This window comes from Miniopterus schreibersii (genome assembly GCF_964146895.1).
Source record: "Miniopterus schreibersii genome assembly, chromosome: 7".
Classification (NCBI taxonomy): domain Eukaryota; kingdom Metazoa; phylum Chordata; class Mammalia; order Chiroptera; family Miniopteridae; genus Miniopterus; species Miniopterus schreibersii.
In genome coordinates, this window is record NC_138108.1 from 20,146,935 (window position 1) to 20,168,551 (window position 21,617).

Genomic DNA, 21,617 nt, shown 5'->3' on the forward strand with positions numbered 1-21,617 from the left:
TGCCACTTTAAAAAAAGTATTTGAATTTAGGCAGAGCCAAGCTTATGTAAACCACAGTAGTATGAACCATGGTAATTGATATCTACAGGAGGTTATATCAGATCGATCAATAGGACTTGCATGATTAGCTCCAGTAGAGTATATTTATTTCCTCTGAATATTTCTCATTTGGTGATATGAATTGGTCAATTATATTAGGCATCCATTTTTATGTAAGTCATATACATATCTGAGGCAGGGAATATTTTAGCATAATGTCAGTTTCCTTGGCATTGAATTTTTGTTTGCTGGGGAAAAGAAGAATCGTGCTTTCTCAAGAGCTGACTAGCCATTTCTTAACATTTTGTAAAATGTTCTGGTTTCATTTAAAGCATTTCTCTGTTAGGCCTAACCTGCCCATCCTTTGCAATTGACAGGGTAAATCTATAATTATTGAGGATAGAACTGATTGTTAAAAACTAGAAACACGACTACACCAAGCTTTTAATCTTCTGTGTAAAAAAACATAGCAACATATTTAATTTAATGCCAAAAGCAGCTAACTATAAGACAAAAGCATTCTGTTAAAGCTATGATCTTGTTTTTCCAAAGTGGGATATATAATGCTCATTACATAATTTTTTTCACTATGCATTCACTTATGTGACCATTACAAAAGGCAGCTCTGAGATTTAAAAATTCAACTGGTAATTATCCTCTCTTGACTTTCTTATTACCTATACTCTAACCAGATTACAAACACATGAATTATACTATGTACTTTCTTGACTCCCATTTTTTTCTTAAAGTCAACCCATTAAAGTGGGTTGATGCTCATTCAGCTAAAACACTTTTTTGCAAAAACACATTATTTGATCTGAAAATATCTCTAAGTGACTGGAATATATATATTTTTAGCACTTGAAACTTTCTCTGGCTATCACAGCTTCTATTAGGGACTGTGAAACACTTTAGGATTATTGAACAAATATCAATTATCTCTATGTCCTCAATGTCAATCTGAATTGGAAATGTGCCATCTTTTACATCTTCACTAACAGAATTTTTAATTAGCTGTTGATACTGTCAATAATAGAGTTCTCTATTTTTTTTTAAAAAAGGTTATCTAAGCAACTCCTTAACTAGTCTTTTGTTTTTTATTTTTTTCTTTTAAACTGTTATAATCAGTGTAATTTTTAAGCAGAACACCATACTTTCAAAAATGGACAAGAATTTTAGGCAATCTATTTTAGTTTATTTTTATTTATTGAATTTATTGGGGTGACATTGGTTAATAAAATTATATAGGTTCCAGGTGAAAAATTCTGTAATACATCATCTATGTATTGTATTGTGTGTTCATCACCCCAAGTCAAGTCTCTTTCCATCACTATTTATCTCCCCTTTACCTTCTTCTACCTCTTTTTTCTTAATTCCTTTACCTTTTTCACCCAGCCCCCAAATCCCCTCCCCTCTAACAGTTGTCAGTTTAGGCAGTCTGTTTTAATACACAGTTATTAATTATTTCCCGACTGATTATTAGGAGTTCCTTAATTTTTTAAATTACATAATTAACTTATTTTAAATCTGATGTTATTGTATATGTTTAGGTCAACCAGGACTTTACTAAATACTTCTCTCTACTGAGATGTAAGGAAATGAAACAAGTAGTAGTTGCAGCTTATGGGTCAAGAGAATTAGGATCTGGACGAGAAGACATGAAATTGCAGGAGAATATATTATAAGAAATTATCAGATAAAAACTGTAATTTAATGTGATGTGGACTCCTAATTATGGAGTAGGATTTTAGTTATATTTCCTCCCCGAGAGAGCAGCTCTGCGGCGTCTGGTATGCTAGCAAGGGCTGCTGCTATTCTGCAGGATCCTCTTTCCTCGAGTTTTTACGCTCGCCCTGAAGTATGATCTGCACGCCGATGCCGAACCAACAGGCTCAACAGGCTGCACGGATCAGGTCCCCCTGTGATGGGGCGTGAGCCGGGGACAGCGCCCCTCCCGACGTGACCAAACCCAGTTCTCCCCGGGGAGGACAATCTTCCCTTTCAGAGGCCGAAACGAATGGTTCTTCAAAATAATTCCAACTGGTTAAATTCAAGCCAGGGCCAAAGGATGAGAGCAAAAGCCCAATTAAAAAAAATCACCGCCACTCTCGGGAGCAGAGCACTTCCACTTGTGAACGGATGCATTTCACTCAGGCAAGGCCCTGCCTCTCGGGGTCCAGGTCAGGGGCCGGGGAACTGCGCTGCGGGCCCGACGGGCGGCCCACGGTGCTCCCGCGGCCCGTCACAAATGGCCTCGTGCTTCCTGACACCATTTCATAGCCCAAGGGACAGTCTTATTCTTCTAAACTCTATAGCTTTGCCAACCATCGATTTTTATCTATTCTTCCTCTTGGTTCCATTCTAGCAATCATTCACTTGAAATATAAAATTAAAATGAGTGCCGTTTGTATTTGTTCATTCATTCATTCCTTCACCCATCACTCAGCAACTGCTTACTGAGGGCCTACTCTGGGAAACGTAATGTATTAGATGCTAAAAGAAATAGAAAAATGGTTATAATGTAGTCCTTGACTCAAGGAAATGACAAGATCGAGAGAACAGGCATGTCTGAAATCACAAACATCTACAATTCAATGAAGCAAAATAACAGCAATAACAACAACGTGTATCTACCATATGCCAAGGCCTGCTCTAGATGCTTCAATTATTTCCTCTTACAGAAATTTCACAAGGACTCTGAAGGCTAGATATTATTTCTCCTTTTTGAAAAAAAATTCCCAAACGAACAAGCTGAGGCTCTAAATATTTCAGCAAAACGCACACAAACGCCCAGCCAGTGCAGAGAGGAGTGGGGCTGGGGATGCAACGTGACTTGATTTCAATACCCAGTCTCTGTGGGATGAACACGTCTCCAAGGAGGACGGCAAGCTCACCGTTTATTGCACGTCTCTACGCCTGGCATTACTCTGAATGCCTCACTGCGGTATCTCATTTAACCCTCCCGGCAATATTATGGTGTTACAAGGGCTATATACACATTTCGCGGTTAAACAAATGGGAGATGGGAAAATTAAGGAACTTGACCCAGGTTATTTATGGAAGAATTTTCTTCCAGTGTAGGTGGTGTGAGAAGCTACAATGGAAGAAGTGAGGTTTACTGAATTTTCATTGATTTGGACCAACTGAGGGAGAAGGAGGGTTTCCAGGCAAGGGGAATGGTATTAGGAGTAGCACAGGGATTGCACAGGTCTGTGGTGATCTCAAAAGAGTGAACATTCCAGAATGGCTGGAGTATACAGGTCATCTTGGCCAGAAGTAAAAATTATAATTGGAAAGCTAGGCTATTGTCAGGTATTAGGGGGAAGAGTTTAAACCATATACAGTAGCCAACAGAAAGTCATTAATAGTTTTGGAGAGAGGAATGGCTGGTCAAAGCTATTATTTACTGAACCGCAATTCACCAACCTGTTGTATTCAGCAATCTTTACTTCAAGAAATCACGATTTCACAAATTATTATTTATTTAAGATCCTCCAAGAACGTGAATACGTACAGCTTCCATCTAAACAGCCAATTGTTCTTACTGTTGTTTAAAAAAATGGGGGGTTCTTTTAAGTGACCTCTTCGAAAAGCAGACTCTGATGTCTCAGCCCAAACCACTTCAACCTCTCTGACTCTCTATACTAAAGTCAAGCAAAGGGCACAAAGCAGAGGGAGGTGGGAGTCTGAGCCTGGGAAGGGGTCATGTTCCTTTGGATGTCAATCTGAAGTCAATTCACATGCACTATAAAGTCTTTCAATAATTAAACTCTAGAGCAAGAGCAGGCAGGTGGGAGAGAATGAAAGGGGAGAAAATGGACACGTTTGTTCTGTTTCCACTAAAGACTGGATTTGACACATTAGCAGGCCAGAATTACACCCCCTCCAATGTAATACATACAACAAAAATGCAAAGTGAGGATTTTGTGAGTTTAATGACTGTGGTTTTAAGTGTTTTCCGCAGTCACATACCCCGTGGACTTGGAGAGGCTGGCAGTCGCCTGTGCCATTTGTGCCTGTCCTCCCTGAATTTGTTTCAGGGCTGCCCAGCACTGGTTGCCGCCAGCTCCCCCTCGCTTCTGTGCTGCCATCTCATGCCAAGATCACTGTGTGGTGCAACTTCCAACAGGTGATCAATAAGAAACGAGGAGAAGCTTCTTGAATGGAATGATCTGGCATGACTCCCAGCTGGGCACAGTCTGCATTCAAGTTGGCTTCTTCATCATGACAACTTCCAGTTCAGCAATTTTCACAGGTGGTGTGTCTCAGAGCATTCTGGGCTCCCAAAGGCTAGTGAGTGGAGTATATGGGGTCTTTAATCCCCAGAGCTGGTCAGAAAATAGCACTGAGCCCCTAGAGTGAGCCAGGTGCTTGCTTCATAAATTAGTTTTCACAACAGTCTAAAAGACAGACTTCTCATTTAACAGATTAGAACACAGCGGCTTGAAGCAGTTACGTAGCCTGACAGTGTGTTCATGCGGAGTCAGGTCTTTAACCCAAGTCTGACCCTCTCCTGGGCCTTGTAATCTTTCCACTTGGCCACATGTCTCCCAGGCCACCACCTAGGTAGTTGATCCCAATCATAGTTATAAACAATCATTTGGGTAAAGTTTTTAAAATGCACATCCTTAGGCCCCACCACAGAGGTACTGAATATTTGTAGCATATTTCTATCTATATTTATACATTTATATCTATATTATATAATTTTCTATTTACCTAAAACAGGGTTTCTTAACCTTGGCACAACTGACATTTAGGGCTGGATAATTCTTTCTTGCAGGGGGGCTGTCCTATGCATTGTAAAATGGTGAGAAACACCCTAAACATCTACCTATTAAGTTCCAGTAGCACCTCCCTTCTGGTGTGACAACTAAAGAATGTCCAGACCTTGTTAAATGTCCCCTGGTGGTGGGAGGGAGGCAGGGGATCACTCCCAGTTGAAAAGTGCCCAGGAAATTTGGAAAAAAGCCTATTCAAAGTGTGGTGTTTGCAAATCACTGGCCTAGGTTAGGATGTCTACATAAAGAATGTGAAGGGAAAACAGCAGACAATAGGTAGAGTAGCCTTTGAACCTGCAGAACTTGCCAACCTATGTGAAAATAACTACTCTTGGCCCCCAGAGTGGACATGTTGTCATGGAAGCTTTCTAAAGCAGGATGCAACATATGTCTAAATAAGAAATGAAGGTGAAATACTTTACAAATACTAGAAAATGCCATTTGATTTGTAAAAGTTGGATTTGTCCACGATTCTCAGAGCACTTTAACAAGTTAGGTTTACTTGTTTACTGCCCAGCCCCAAATTAGTTCACAGTAAATATTCTGTATTCACTTAACTTTTAATGAATTCGTTTTTTTTCCTTCGAAGGAACACAGCAGTTTAAAAGCATTTTTTCCAAACAAAATGTATAAAACTGAGGCCTTAAATTATCATTATCACCATTTCATTTCAAGGTAATAAAAAGAGGGACTTTAAGAATACATCCTCAAAAGTGCTTTATCCAAAAGCATGAAAATCATAAATAAAATGAGTAAATTCTAGCCACCAGATGGCCTTCTACCTAGTTACCCAGTGCTTTCATGGAAATGCTCTTTTCGCCGGGCCTGCGTGGCTCAGCGGTTGAGCATCGACCTAGGATCCAAGAGATCGTGGCTCGATTCTGATCAGGGCACATCCCCAGTGGGGGGCGTGCAGGAGGCAGATGAATGACTCTCTCATCATTGATGTTTCTCTCTCTCTCTTTCCCTTTCCCTTCCTCTCTCTGAAATCAATAAAGACATATTAAAAAAGAAAGAAAGAAAATGCTCTTTTCAAATTCTGCCACTTCTTTAGGTAACCTCCATCGAACCAAACATATCTATGTCTCTGATTGGCATAAAGTACAGCACATGACCAAAGTTTATCGATTATGTTGAATATATTTTTATGTGTATATTAAAAGTAAAATCCAGATACACAGAATTTAGAACTTCTTTCCTACTTTTTTTTTTTTTTTTTTAAATCAGATCAGGTATTCCATACATTTCTGTGGAATCACTCTAGGTGGATTAGTATAATTTCTTTTTAGAATGTATTTCAACTGCGCTATAATTGAATACAACAATATAATATGTCACTCCAGGGTATATGAATATAAGAGTGTCCTCTTAAAACACTTTTTAAAGAGCTGTTGTACTTTAATCTTAGAAGTTCGTCTGAATGACTATTGGAAAGCTTGCCAGTCAAGTGATTCATTTTATGTATTAATCCAGCTCGGCTGACAAGTAGTTGCTAATACAGCACTTCTAACATTGATTCAAGTTCCATAAAAGGATTTTGGCTCATAAAAAATGCTGGCATGGCATTAGGATGTAGGTGTTCCCAGCTCTTGTCTATGAGAATACAGTAATGTGCCAAATTTTTTGGTGACCACAAGCATTTCTGAGAAGATAGGTGTTGCAACAGTCAAATAAATGTACAGATATTAAAGCCACCAGCATCCTCTTCTGTCTAATCACCTCGTCCTTCTAAATTACAAGTAAATCTTGAAAGATGGCTTCTAAATGAGGGGTGGTGGGGTGCAGCGACTATACTGTGTGTGTGCATTCTCTCCCCCTCTCTCTGTTTCTCCCTCCCTCTCTCTCTCTCTCTCTCTCTCTCTCTCTCTCCCCTTCTCTCTCTTTAATTCGTATTCTAGGAAAGGAGGCTATCCTTACTGTAACACAAGCATCAATAGCAATTACTGGGATATGGCAAATCTCTTTTCATTCACTGAGATGGTTAGTACTATGAAGAACAGAAATCTGATAGCTCCTTTCTGTCAGCATGAAATGAGACCATGACCTTGTCCTGAGACGTGTCATCTAGTAATATTTTTCATAACTTCCGTGCAGTGATGATCTAATAAGAATCTAAAAGTAATTAACTGGATCTCATTTAGCCACCCAAAGCCTTATTCAAATACACATTTTTATCAGGATTCTAAGGGAGCCATAAATTGGGGCATTTTGAAAAACTGGGATCTAATCCAGTCCATGATCTGATCAGGGTTCAGTGGTAATAATAAATTGGGACTATTAAAACTGGGAAGCATTCCAACATTTTATTTTGCCCACACCACAGGACCTAGCAAATTCTGCTGCAGAAGACAGGGATATTCAGTGAGGAGCAAAACCATTGCTGAATTAATCATTTGAATGTAATCATGCCAAAACATGGGTGTTTTCAACAGTTTAAATAATGCCAAAGTTTAAGTTCAGTAAATAATTAATTATAGAGAGTCTCTTGGCATATTAAAGAAATCTGCCTTCTGGCTTCTTTAATAAAATATGCACTCTTTTTAGGATATAATAATGAAAAAAATCCTGTCAATTCATTTGTTGCTCTATGTATTTGGGAGGGTGATACTTATGTAGGTTACAACTAAAATGCTAATTCAGAATATAATACTTTCATTTCCTTTCTTAGAACACAATAAGCATCTTTAGTTTTCAGCAAGAATAAATGTTGGATAAACTCTATGCTTATTCTGGTTTTCATTTCAATTTCCAGTAACATAAAAATCTCCCAAAATTAAATAAAATGCTGAGAGGCTGGGAATAGATTTTCACCCACTTGTATTCTCAAGCTATAAATGGTTTCTGAATGTTTTTATTTCTCTAAGATGCATTTCGTTTATGTGGGGAACTTGCAGCTGCATAATTAAATCTTGGGTTGCCAAATATCAAAAACACATGTATTGATTTAAACTAAGGGAACAGGCCACAAGCAGCGCGGCTGATAAGGCGAGGGAGAAGCCTGTGCGGTTCTTGGAAGGCTTCCTAAAAGGAAAGAAAACTTAGAACCTTGAATGCAGACACCGAAACAGATGAACTTTCCTAAGCCTTAGCTTCACTCTTGCTTAGGCATTCCGTTCAGGCCACTTGTTGAAAACAAGAGCCATATGTTTTCATACTTCTCAATCCTGGAAAGGGAGAGGTCGCCCCGTCCCCCCTCACCTCCTCATTTATCCTGCTAAGATTCTAATAAGATCTACAAAAACAACATTTCATTAACACACTGAATGAGCTCCCTTGCAAAATAAACTCTGACAATGGTATATAAGAGTAACAGAAAACCCTGGAGTGCAAACTCATGTTATTAACCTCCCCTCCCCTAATGTAAGACATTTCATTTAGTGAAATTTTATTTTGGTGATATGGGACTTTAATGGAAGACAGTCTTTGATGTCAATGGAGATTTCCCCCCTCAGTACAATAATCCAAAATAAATGAGGGAACATATTTTTCTTTACCTAATCGTCACCTGACATCTGAGAAGGTATTAACAATACAAGTACAACATGCATGTAGTTAGGTACTTTACAGGCCCAAGAATCTGGTTCATTTCACACTTTGCAGAAGGTTACAAATTTAAGTTCAAGTCTTAGAATTAAACAAAAAAATATGTTCAATGACAGGCTAAGACAATCTCCTGCTTTCTGCTCACTGTACCAATTTACATATTCTGAATGTTTGGAGAATGCTAATTTAAATTAGCCTGATAAGAAATTCTAGAAGAAATAATCTTTGAATATAATACTGAGTTCATTCTCCTAACAATAGACATAGGCATTTGGAACTAATGTTTTCTTATGGCCAATCTCACTAGAAAGGAGTTTATTTAAAACAGGGCTTCACAGCAATGAACTGTTTGATTTGTTGCAGGAGGGGACACATGACCAGCTCAGGAAATCAAATATGAGACAAAGAAAATCCTAATGCACATGTTGAGCAAGAAACTTGGGCTTATCCACTCAGATAAGAACGGTGCATGTACTGCCATGAACCAAATGCCACGCTGAGTTCAAGGAAGGCCGCTCTAGGAAATTCAAGGTAAATGCTTCTACACCTATATTTTACATGTTTCTCAAACCCTGAGATCTGGGAAAGACCACAGAGATAATCTAAGGACAAAGGCAGTATTAATGATACACAAGATGATTTTTGATGTATGTGGCTTAATGTATTTAATGACATTCACTTACATGATTTTGCATTTATATATTTAATTGATTTGTATATATAAAAATATAAATAAGACAATGAAGGCAATATACCCATGACTGAAGCTTATGAAACTCTGATCTAGTCCAATACTTTTCTGATGCACTAATCCTTTCTCAGTCGGCTCCTTAGGAGACATTTTCAGCATCAACAAACTCACTGCCTCGCGAGCACTGCCATTGTCAGCATGTTTTCCCTTCTACTAAACTGAAGGCTACCTCTCTTAAAATAATTCCTCATTAGTATCTTCAAGAAAATAAATGAGCCCTAGCTGGTTTGGCTCAGTGGTTAGAGCATCGGCCCGCGGACTGAAGGGTCCTGGGTTCGATTCTGGCCAAGGGCATGTACTTCAGCTGCAGGCTTGATCCCTGGCCCTGGTTGGGGCGTGTGCGGGAAGCAACCATTCGATGTGTCTCTCTCACATTGATGTCTCTCTGTCTTTCTCTCTCTCCCTTCCACTCTCTCCGAAAAGCAATGGAAAAAATACCCTCGGTGAGGATTAAAAAGAAAAAAAGAAAGAAAATGAGTGGACGAATAAGAACAGAGAGAGCCTGGCCGGGCGTGGCTCAGCGGCTGAGCATCGACCAGGGATCCAGGTGATCAGGGATCAACTCCCGGTCAGGGCACATGCCCGGGTTGCGGGCTCGATCAATGACTCTCTCATCATTGATGTTTCTCTCTCTCTCCCTCTCCTTTCTCTTTCTCTGAAATCAATAAAGATATATTTAAAACAAAAACAAAAACAAAACAACAGAGAGAGAAACAGACAGACACCCAGAGAACAGACTGGATGGTATAAAATACGTCTCACTCCTCCCTCTTCCATGGGAAAGTTCTTCAATCATGTGAGATCAGCTAAGTCCTACCTCTGCAGACTGTGCTTTCTCAGGTCCTTCAACATTTTTAAGACTTGGATTTGGTGCTGCCATTCTTTGTGTGTGAGAGAGGCACAGGAGATTCCAGGTATTAGCTAAGCTGTATAAAATTGAAATTATTGTTTCTTTTTTCGTTTTGTACATGAACTTCCAGTCATGTAGCCTAGGACTGGATTAACTTTTTTTTGGCAGGAACATCCTCCTATTGACTCATGCTAAACGTTCCCTCAACTAAAACCATCAGGCAAAATTGTTATATATTTGGTATTAAGTCAAACCTTCCACATCCTGTGTGTGTACTGCTCATTTTTGGACCTAAAAGCAAGACTTTACATTTATTCCTATTAAGTTTCTTTGTGTTTGAGTCAACCCACTGTTCCAGATGATTCTGTCATCGGACACATTATCAAGCCCCGCAGCTTCTTGGCATTCAAATATGATGAGCAGGCACCATCATTTGATGCCAATGCTCAGCAGGCCAGCGTTAAAAATAAATTTTGAGAAAGACTTTTTTCTTGCAAGCTTACATTGATGGAATTTTCATTAGCAATCTTGGGGTGCAGTTTCTCAAATAACTAATAATCCCTCTAGGGTTATGTCATCTGGTGTATCTTTTTTTTTTTTTTAAATATATCTTTATTGACTTCAGAGAGAGGAAAGGAGAGGGAGAGAGAGAGAAACATCAATGATGAGAGAGTCATTGATCGAGCCCGCAACCTGGGCATGTGCCCCGGCTGGGAATCGAACCCCGATCGCCTGGGTCCTAGGTCGACGCTCAACCGCTGAGCCAAGCCCGGCCGGGCTGGTATATATTTCTCTGTTATCCATGGGATATTATGAGACAATCAATTCTAATGTCCAGGGAGGTGCCCTCACCCTTTGTCAAGTCCAGAGATGAGAACAAGGGTTTTCAATCTCCACACCGACAGTTTGATTGTTGGGGTGGGGATGTTCTTGTGCATTGTAGGATGCTTTGCTGAATTCCTGACTCCTACCCAGTACATGGCAGTAGCAACTCCCTCCCCATCCCCATCCCCATCCCCATCCCCATCCCCATCCCCATCCCCATCCCCTACCCCCTCAAAATTGTGACAATCAAAAATATCTACAGATACAGCCAAATATGCCTTGGGGGGCAAAATTGCGTCCCCCTCTGAGAAACATTGTTCTGGACTCTGCATTCCTTCAATCTAATCTAGAAACTCAATCTACCTGTTACGGCTTTTTTGACCTTTTCATAGCTATGGTTATGAATAAGCTATTCATATGTAATACCAAGTAGTTCCATATCATATTAGACATGTAGATAAATAAAAATGAGAATGGTAATCATAATAAAAATAATGGGAGAAATGAAGAAGTATGATATAATCCTAAAATTTAGAAATGTAGTGAGATTAATCCTTAAGTGAAACAGATACAAGGAAATTAAGACTTCAAACAGGAATTATATGATTGGAAAGGGAATCTATAAGGATTTTTGTACCTGGGTGCTCTTCAAGGTATTACTGTTTGGAACAGTGAAGATGGAAACAGACTATATGTTAGACAAAGAAGAAAAATAAGTTATGGTATATTGATCTCACAGAATATTAGGCATAAAAATTACATATTTTCAAAACATCAGTGACATGGGGAAATGCTCATAATATAATGCTGTGAAAAAAGGTAAGACATTATGTATGCTGCATGGATACCAAGTTTTCAAAGAAAATATATGCGTGGTAAAAAGACTGTAAAAAGATTCATAGTGGTTATGAAATTACGATGGAATTATGCATGATTTTAATAGTCTTCTTTATACTTTTTCTATGTTTCCAAAATTTTCTTAATGAACTTACTGTTTTTCTAAGTTTTTTGTGCATGGGAGGTGCTGGGGGGAAGTGACCCGCATTCCCTTAGGCGTGAGCACTGACAAGGGTTCCTCTTGGGTGTGCAAAACAGTGTGTTAGTAAGGGGGGATGCTCAGAGAGGGCATATGAGAAAGATGACGATAGTTTTAGACGGGTTAGTTAATCCTCTTGAGGAAAAAAATCTGTGCATTGTTTCTCATAGAATGGGAACAGTTTACTGTTCCAGCCAAATGCTGTCCCTCCAAGTCAGTGGTCCTCAGATTTTAGAATGCTGAAGAATCACATTGAGCTTACCTATTAAACACAGACTCCTTGGCCTTCAGCTCCCAAGAGTTTCATCCTGCACGTCTGATGCAGGATTTAGGAATCTTTATTTTTATTTTTTTTATTATTATTTTTTAATTTTAAAAAAAAATATATTTTTATTGATTTCAGAGAGAGGAAAGGAGAGAGAGAGACAGACAGAAACCTCAATGATGAAAGAGTCATTGGGGATTGAGCCCGCAACCCGGGCCGGGAATCGAACCCCGATCGCCTGAATCCTAGGTTGACGCTCAACTGCTGAGCACTGCCCGGTAGGGCTGGAATCTTTATTTTTAATAAGCATCCCAAGAGATTCATTCTGATGCAGGTGGTCCTTGAACCACACTTTGAGAAACACAGCTAGAGGAAGTCATGTGATTTGATTTGCATGAGTATTTTTTTGCCTCTATTTTTGATAATTTCTTCCAGTTATGCACTAAATACAGTTGGTACAGACCCGCGGTGGTGTGTGGCAAACTGGCTCCTTGAAAAAGCAAACCCAATTTACTGTGCTTGCCAATTTCTGTGGTGTGGTAAATACTCTCATCATAACCAATTTCAAGCTACCAATGCTTTATCAACTAGCTCACCGAATTCTTGAAAGCTTAATAATTGTCTCTCACAAACTGGCACAAGCTGGCTTCTGCACTGTATGGTATATACCTTATGTAAGTCCTTTAAATCCTTTGTAAAAGGGTTATATTAATAAGAAATTATTAACCCTATGATGGCTATGACAAAACAAGTAAGCAACAGGATGGCTTGAATCATCTTAAGGTAATAAATTCCAAGTGTATTAGGAAAAAAGACGACTTTATGAACTTTTACACACTATTTCTTATTTTATGTTTTTCCATGGCCATGCCATGAAGAGTGATAGACTCGCTGAGTTCTTTAAGAGTTGTGAATTGGTTTCCTATGGATGATGGAGAGCCAAGAAATGGGACTCCAGGGTTGGGAGCAATGCCAAATGTTCAGCCCCCACCTCCACCCTCTGCGGCCCTCGGCCCCTGAGCTGTTGAAATGCCCTTGGTCATTAATTCTATAGCACCCAACCATAAATTCAACTCCTCCAACTTCTTCCCTGACACATGATGGGGACAATGTTGTCTCTAGGAAACCCATATCACATGTGTTTTATGTGTTCATGTGTGGGACGTGGCCTAAGTGAAGGCTAATAGCATAGTTCTTTCAATATTTTGACCAGACATATTTTTGAAAAATTGGACCTGAAGCCTATATAGCCAGCTGAGGTGAATTTACAGCCTTGCTTTAAGAACAAAACTCCCTCTGGCACCTGCTTCCTAAAGGCAAAACCAGAAAGGAAATGAACTCTTGCTTAAAGACAACCCACCTTATTTTATGGGTTATCAATTTTCTAGCTGGCACACAGTTCCCTAGCTACTACGAGTAACCCCCACCCTAACTCCCGCCCCAACCCCAAGCAAGTATTGAGCAGCAAAAAACACGAAGTCTGCACTCGAGCAAACAGCTCAGTTTCCTGAAGATGAGGCACAGGATCTGCTGCCTCAGTAAGGAAAGCCCAGGGAGCAGCAAAGACCCATGACGTGGGCTCGCCACACTGATGTCTTTGCCAATATGAGCATTAAAACCTTAGCCTGGATTCCGTTTTACAACACAGGGTTACCGCATCTTGGGCTATGATGGAGAATTCATCTTCCCTGTCTTGGGGCGGCTCTGCCAGGTGAATAGTCCACAATGGAAAGCACTGATTTCCTTTTCACTGCCCCACTGACCCTGGGATGGAGCTTATCAACTCCTCAAAAATGAGAAAGAACTAAATAGGTTTTGTTTTTTCCCCCTCACTATTGATAAAGTCAGCCTTCTCAATGGGAACAGACTACAAGATAGGGGCCAATGGTTAACAGTAGGTAACCATTGTTATCTAGCCTGCTCTGTGCTAGAAAACAATGAACAGGTATGATTTTCTTAGTACACATACCAGAGTATTAAAATAAGTATGAGAAACTCTTTTAAAAAGAAAAGAACTGTGGTTACTAAAAAGCGAGTGAAAAGCTGGACAAATCTGACTTGATACATGATGAAATCAGAATCAAATACTTAAAATTATATACTAGTTTTGTCAAATCTCAGTCTTTCTCCAAGCTTCATTTAGTTGTAAACATGAAGAATTTTCAGAAGAAATATGAATATTCAACTACATGTTTCAAAATCAGATATTTACACATCTACTTGGGGTAAACACCAGAGTTAGCATCACAGACACCTGAAGCACCTCTGGTCCAAATGGGAACATTAAGCTCCTCACACCGAAGAATGCAGTCCTTGCAAACTGTCATGATTTCAGTAAATGGAACCAGCCCTTTAGCAGATGGGCGACATACTTTGCAACTTGCTGATAGCCTAATAAAAGACACTGGCTTTTAAAAAATGAAGGACATGTACTTCTCAAATTTCAGTGCCCAAATGGATTTAGCAGAATAAAATTAAGAAGGCATACAACAGTTTGACAAAAACTAGGAACAGACTATGGAAATATGATAGTTCTAAACATTAACATCAAAATGATCATTTTACTTAAAAAAACTGGTTGTTTAAACCACAGGGAAAATATGCATTAATATAGTCAAAACCAGGGGTAGCATATTATGGAATTATAAATACTGATATAATAAAAACATGAAGTTCATTTCTTTTCAAAATATAATAAAAATCCCCTAAGACGGGCAGTCTCCTTTTATATCAGGTACCTTTCCTTTTGTATCAGTCAACCTCTGTGCTGCTTAAAATAAAATTTCTCCAGTTGATTGATGCAATAACCAAATTAAATACAGACCCATGGCTCAGATACAATAGGGGCTCAGCATTTCTGCTCACCTTTCCCGTTCTTCTGTCATTTTCTCCAGCTCCTCTTCTCTCAGGCCACCATGCTTCACAGGACCTTTCTGCTCAGCCTTCCCACCCTTATCATCTTTCTTCTTTCCAAATCTAGTTAAACATGAAAGAGAAGATGGTTGTTAACAATAATCATGTTCTTGCTGTGGTAAATTTAAGATAATTATAAGATAAACTCATTAAACCATAATTCTTTATTCTAAGTAATGCAAGATCATTTTGCATAAAATGGAAGTAAAATAAAATATTGAAAACAGAAAAATAATATAGTTACTGAATTCTTTTCCTTCCACCCTCCTTGTTTCCACTCAGACACTGATTGTGCAGCAAGCACAGAATCATGTAATTAAAGTCTAAAAATTTCAAACCATTTAATTCAGTAGAGATTAAAGAACTGAAAGGTTATCATTAATATATAAGTAAATACTGATCGACCTCCTAAACAGGCCTCCAGAGCTCCAAGTAGCATTGACATTTAAGGTTAAACTCATGGGATGATATAATGATGGTGCTGCAAAGGGCCTTACCAAACACCTACTTTAATATTCTCATTTTACAGATGAAGAACTGAAAGCTCTGAGAGACCCTGGGGCTTCACCAAGACCACCCAAGAAGTTCCGGATAGGGCTGGGATTAGAACTTGGGTCGCCTCCTCCACTGCACTCTTTCCTTTGCAGCACAGCCTCCTACAAAGCCGCAGGTTTCCTCAGCCCAGGCTAGTGTGCTCTGAGCACTCCTTGGTGCCCAGCACATTTGTTAACTGAGCACAGTGGCAATTATACCTTATGTTTTTCGCCACCATTAGTGAGATATGACACATGCTGGATCATATGTTAGTTCCAATTTTACTTTTTGGAGGAACTTCCATACTGTTTTCAATAGTGACTATACCAATTTACATTCCCATGAACAGCCAACGGTGCACTAGGGTTCCCTTTAAAAGAACACTGTTTCCTCAGCATTTTGAGGAAAATAAAATTGCACATTTGAAATAAAAAAAGCTATTAAATTATTAGCACAACACATTCTTAAATGACAGACATTTTCCCCAACAGCTATTTTCTTCGGAAGCCATCTCCCATGGTCCTGATATCAACACACATTAAAACACAAAAAGAAAGAAAGAAAAGACTTGGTGCTCTGCTGATAACCAGGGAAAAAAGTCACTCCAACTAAGGACATTTTTCAAATTACACATTCTCAGCCTGATTGCCACCACCCTCCCCGCCCAAATCCCCATCCCTGTCCCCCAACCTCCTTACATGAGGACCAGAATTATAAACTTGTAAGAAACTCTTTTCTTCTGAATTTCATGAAAACGGGTTATATTTGTTTTTTCTAGATTGTATTTGAATCCAAACCAGAGGTTGTTAGTCAAGTGGCAGCTCTAAGTATTGCATATGGAAGACATCACTGCTAATATCCATATTCTGGTTGTTATCAGAATATAGAGTGCATCCTGCTTTCCTCAGAGTGTCTCCCAGTCTGGACTCTTCTGCATATTTTTCAATTTATAATTCCAATGAACAAATCCTCTTTAATGAACTTTCTCTCTTCCCAATGCTATCTCTCTATAGGCTTCTATTTCTACTGCATTTTTGGGAGGATGTTGGTTGATCAAGTATCGGCTTCAACTCCATTCCCCCAGGCTTTTTTACCTTCTCTTTTTCCTGCCTCTCTTTCTGAATCTAATCTCTTTTCTCCATGAAGAAATAACCTGATATCATTTACAGACATAAATAGGGAAGAGAGAAAAAAAATACAGACAAAATATAAGAACATTAACTTTAAACTGATATAGTCAAGAACTCTCTTTAACCTACAAAGCAGGAAATATCTAAATAATGTGTGTTTTCATGAATACAATTCTTTAGTTTTCAGACCCATGCAGAAGAGTCTTAGAGATCAATATTATTACTCAAAATTTCTTTGTGTCAGAAATTAATACTTTAGTATCCTCAAAATGTCATCAAATATAGTGATATTTGGGCAAAATAATTTATAAGAAATGAGGGTAGAATAATGCTTCAGGAAGTTGATAAGGGCAAAAATGTTGCTAAAAACTCTATAGATGAGGTTTGTTTTTTCTACATGTTCTAAATATCTTTTCTGAATTTGGAAGTTTTTGATTTTCTGAGACAAAAGTAGTCTTGTTTTTGAAGGGCAAAACTAACCTATGCCCTAGTGTACCTTGATCTTTTTTACCACAACCAATAAAGTGTTTTTCCTTTCTAGAGCTAAAATATTTCACTTGTAGTTCAAGAATAGTTTACTATACTCCCATCAGAGTGGAACATGCTTGGTAAAGAAAAGGTTAGTTGTAAGTAAATTCTGCAAAGCATTTTCTTCTTAGCAAGAATCATCAGTAATATTCAAATCAACCTATTCCACAAATATTACAAATGTTTTGAATTAAAGTTCATGATCATTTACTAAAGTTTCCAATAAGAAGGACAGAAATAACTGAGAAATTTATTTCATTAAACAGAGGGAACAGTCACAAATTATCTTATTTTATAAAGTTTGGGTAGGTTCAAGAACAGAATTATAAAACAATAATCTTTAAAAGGACTCCCAGATTGTTAAGATGAGGAAATTAAGTCCCAGAGAAGTTAACTGCATTTTATTTATTAACACATGGAATTCTTTAGTCTGGTTTTGCAGTCAGACAACTTAATTATCAGTAGTGGTTGTGGCGGTGGTGGAGGGAGTTGGAAGAAAATCATCAATTTGATGAATTTTACAAGACTTTTTTCTGCTTTTCAAAGCAGCCTTTTTGGGGGTCATTTCACAGCCATTCTCACCTTCACCGACACACAGAAAGAAGAGTTGGGGAGGTTTGAAATCACTGATTCATCTCCCCATTAGCTATTTTTGTAAGAAAAGTCATGAGGGCCCTAAATGGCTGAAATTACTGCTTTGCATTCTATGGTTTCAAATATCCACTGCATTCCAGGCCTCCCATTATCTATTACCTAAGAAATTTGAGACTTGGCCATTCTGGGCTAGGTGCCTTAAGGAAATTGCTTATAGGTCAACCTTGCTATATATAAAAGATACTTTCCTGAAGAATTCTGTGCCAACATATGGTTTTAATCAATAAAACCTTATGTTCCGTGTACCTGGGAAGCCTGTTTAAAGAATTTTATGATGGATCTTTTTGTAAAGTGGAAAAATCACCTTTCAACATAGCCTTTATGTAAATTTAGATTTTCATGAATTATACGTTTGCTTAAAACACCTGTCTCTGTTCGTTTCTATAGAGAGGTTATATGAAACAGCTTCATGGAAAACTAGCTTGCTTGCTTTCTTCTTTCCTTCACTCATTTGTTTCAAGAGTATTTATTAGGCATCTCTTCCTGTCATAGCACTTGGTGTAGGTTGGTACTTCATTGGGTAACAAAACCAAACACTACCCTCATGGAATTTACATTCTAATACAGGAAAAGTCTACCAAACAAGTATATATATCTATGAAATTGTAAGTTGTGAAAAGTGCTATGAAGGGTGTTAAAAGAGACAACTAGGATATTGGTTTGCTAGGGAAGTGGCATTAAGTACATTCACATTGCTGTGCAACCATCAATCACCATCCATCTCCAGAATATTTTAATCACCCCTGACTGCAATTTCATTTCCACTAAACAGTAACTCCCCACTTCCCCTTCTCCCAGCCCCTGGTAATCATTGTTTTACTTTGTCTGAATTTGACTATTCCAGGAACTTCATGTAAATAGAATCATATAATATTTGTCCTTTGGTGTTTGACTGACTTCACTTAGCTTAATGTCTTCGAGGTTCATCTATGTTGTAGCATGAATCAGAATTTCCTTCTTTTCAAAGCTGAGTGACATTCCACTGAATGGACATACCATATTTGTTTATCCATTCGTCTGTGGATGGACATTTGGGTTGTGCCCACCTTTTGTCTACTGTGGATAATGCTGCTATGAACACTGGTTCAGAGGAACAAAATTCTTGATAAGGGAAGAGGAAAGATATACAGAACCTCTGGAGAGATTGGCTGTAAGATAGGAGGAGATTCGGAAAAAGAAGCAGCTAAGAGAGGAAACTAGTTTGTTTATAGAGTTGACAAAGGGGAAGTGAAGGTGTTCCCAGGTAACTAATTTATCAGATAACATGATACAACATGTGTAGATAAGTGGTTTCTATCAATAAAATGAGATTTCTTGGTATAAAATAAGAAATTAAAGGAAGTAGAATACACAAGGTGGAAAAGAACCTCAGAAGGGGTTACAGGAAAATACCCCAAACAGACCTTACTTATGTTGTGATTTTGCCTTGCTAGGGAGTCCCTGAGCAGCCACCTGAGGAAATAGAATTCAGCAATGGTTGATTCATTCACTCAGTCATTCACCGAACAGCCATTACACATCACATGGTTTATGTACAGAGAATTTAACCATTAACATCGACTGTGGGGTACGTATCTAACTTAACAAAACAAGCCCCTAGCACTCTATCATTTTCTATACCATAAAGATTTTACAATTCTTGGTAGTTAGTCCCTAATTTCTCAGCAAATATGTTCTTCTCTTTCTGTTTCTTTCCTTGAGTTTTCTAGATAATGATTATGTTCAAATCCTTTGCAGATTCCCACACACACTGACAAATTATCTGAATTCACAATATATATATAGCTCTAGCTCTGGCTTTTTCCATGGCTAGTCTCTCATTTAATTCACTTCTTACTTCTGCTAAGTACTGTCTACAACCTTCCTCCTAGATCCCACTGGGCTGTTTACGCAGCTATTAGCATCCACTCTTCTTCCATTTAGAATACACACTGTATAAAAGCAATCATGAGCAATGGCTTAAGAGGACTCAAAAGTCCAGCAAGGCCTGGCTGTCATGGCTCAGTGGTTGAGTGTCATCCCATGAACCAGGAGGTCATGGTTTGATTCTGGTCAGGGCACATGTCCGGGTTTCGGGCTGGATCCCCAGTAGGGGGTGTGCAGGAGGCAGCCAATCAATGACTTTCTCATCATTTATGTTTCTATCTCTCTCTCCCTCTCCCTCTTTCTGAAATCAGTAAAAACATTAAAAAAAAAAGTTGAGCAAGAGAAAAATTCAGACACTCTCACTCCAAATTAATGGTGACCTATGAATCCAAGGAGCGTTGAAAGTTTGACACAGAATGCATTTTTCCTTCTCCAATCAGGAATACCTTTAGGTATGAATGATTCATTTGGAAAAGGCTACAGGACCCAGTCACCACTAATATTAAACTTGGAAGTTTATGGAATGATGTCAGATGTGAAAATGCACAAGCCTCACAGTCATGCTTTCTGGACTTGGATAATGGTTCCATTCTCCCTGTAACTAGCTGACTTACAAACCACACATGATATTGTCTTATCACTTCATGAATTATACAGTTTGAAGTAGCTCAAGTGAAATACGGGGTAAAGAAGTTCACAGGCCTTTGACTATATTTCCATAGTTTATTCTGAAATTCACCCATAAAAGGTTTCTGTTGTCTGATGTATTCTAAATTGGGTTGTGAATTAGCATATGCATATGCCGACGAAATTAGCTTCCATGTAGTGCAATCTCATATGGTTCTGCGCACTGCAGCTATTGCTTCTCTCTAAAACGTATGTCACAGAGGTCTTTCCTTGTTTACCTCGGATGATTCCCGCTGTACTTGAGAGTTAATGCATCTGATAAAAATTCAGTGAAAATGGACCAATTAGAGAGTTTTCCCTCCTTTTGGTGGATTCCTAAGGGCACTTCCTACTTTTATGTTAATATTATTGATAGAATAATGAACAAATCTGTGTTTGTTGTGAATCAATCTTGATTAGGCGAGAGAAATATTCCCTTTTAGTTTTAGCCCCGCACAGTATGTATGATTGCGCGGCCAATGCCCGCGGCTTTGCGGGAGGGAGGTGGACCGCTCCGCAGGCAGGAGCGCTGCGTGTTCCACTCCGAGTCCCCTCCGCAGCAGCAAACGAGGCAGGGCTTCGCTTTACAGGATGTGTTCACAAGCAGCACCCGAGCTGATGCTTTTTAGTAGCTGAACAACTCTGTCTTTAAAATCTGACTTGCTAACTCTAACCGGGTCAAGCAGCTGAAGCCCTAAAAATAAGACTTCTAATTAACATTTTAATTTTTGGTTTATTGTTTAAACATTTACTTGGGGAACGTCTGTATATTCCCAAGATGAAGACAAATTATATGAAAACAACAAACATGTTCAATCCCACTGTTATCTTTATCCACTACCCCCTTTGAGGCCAACCTTCCCACCACCCTAAAACTCCTACCTTCCTCTGGGCTGCTCCCAATTCCAGGATGTGGCTCCTAAATTGGTGGCCAGGGCAACTCTTCATTCCGAAGCAAGGATCTCCAGATCTCAACTGTGCCAATATTTGTTTTTAGGATTAAAAAGCAGGGAGGTCCTCTAACATTCTAAGGTTTCTGCCTAAGACGATAAAAGACCTGCTGGGGAGAGTCTCAGGCAGCGCTCTCTGCTCGGTTCAGCTGTGGGGAAGCCTTAAGCCAACTTGCCTTCCCTGACCGAGGAGCTAGGAAACACGTGAATTTGGAGACACCGAACACACTAAAAATAATTCTAGAGGGTCCAGAAAATACAGTTAAGCAAAATGCACATCACCAAT

At 38.9% G+C, this 21,617-nt stretch overlaps 1 protein-coding gene across 2 annotated transcripts in view; it reads right to left on the bottom strand.

Moving 5' to 3' along the window:
• Positions 1-21,617, bottom strand: part of PARD3B (par-3 family cell polarity regulator beta) — an 853,033-nt gene that overhangs the window by 159,224 nt on the left and 672,192 nt on the right. For both annotated transcript variants that reach the window (XM_081143277.1, XM_081143276.1), the window contains exon 19: positions 14,956-15,066. In XM_081143277.1, coding sequence (XP_080999403.1) covers positions 14,956-15,066 — 111 coding nt within the window. The remainder of the gene's footprint in view (positions 1-14,955; positions 15,067-21,617) is intronic.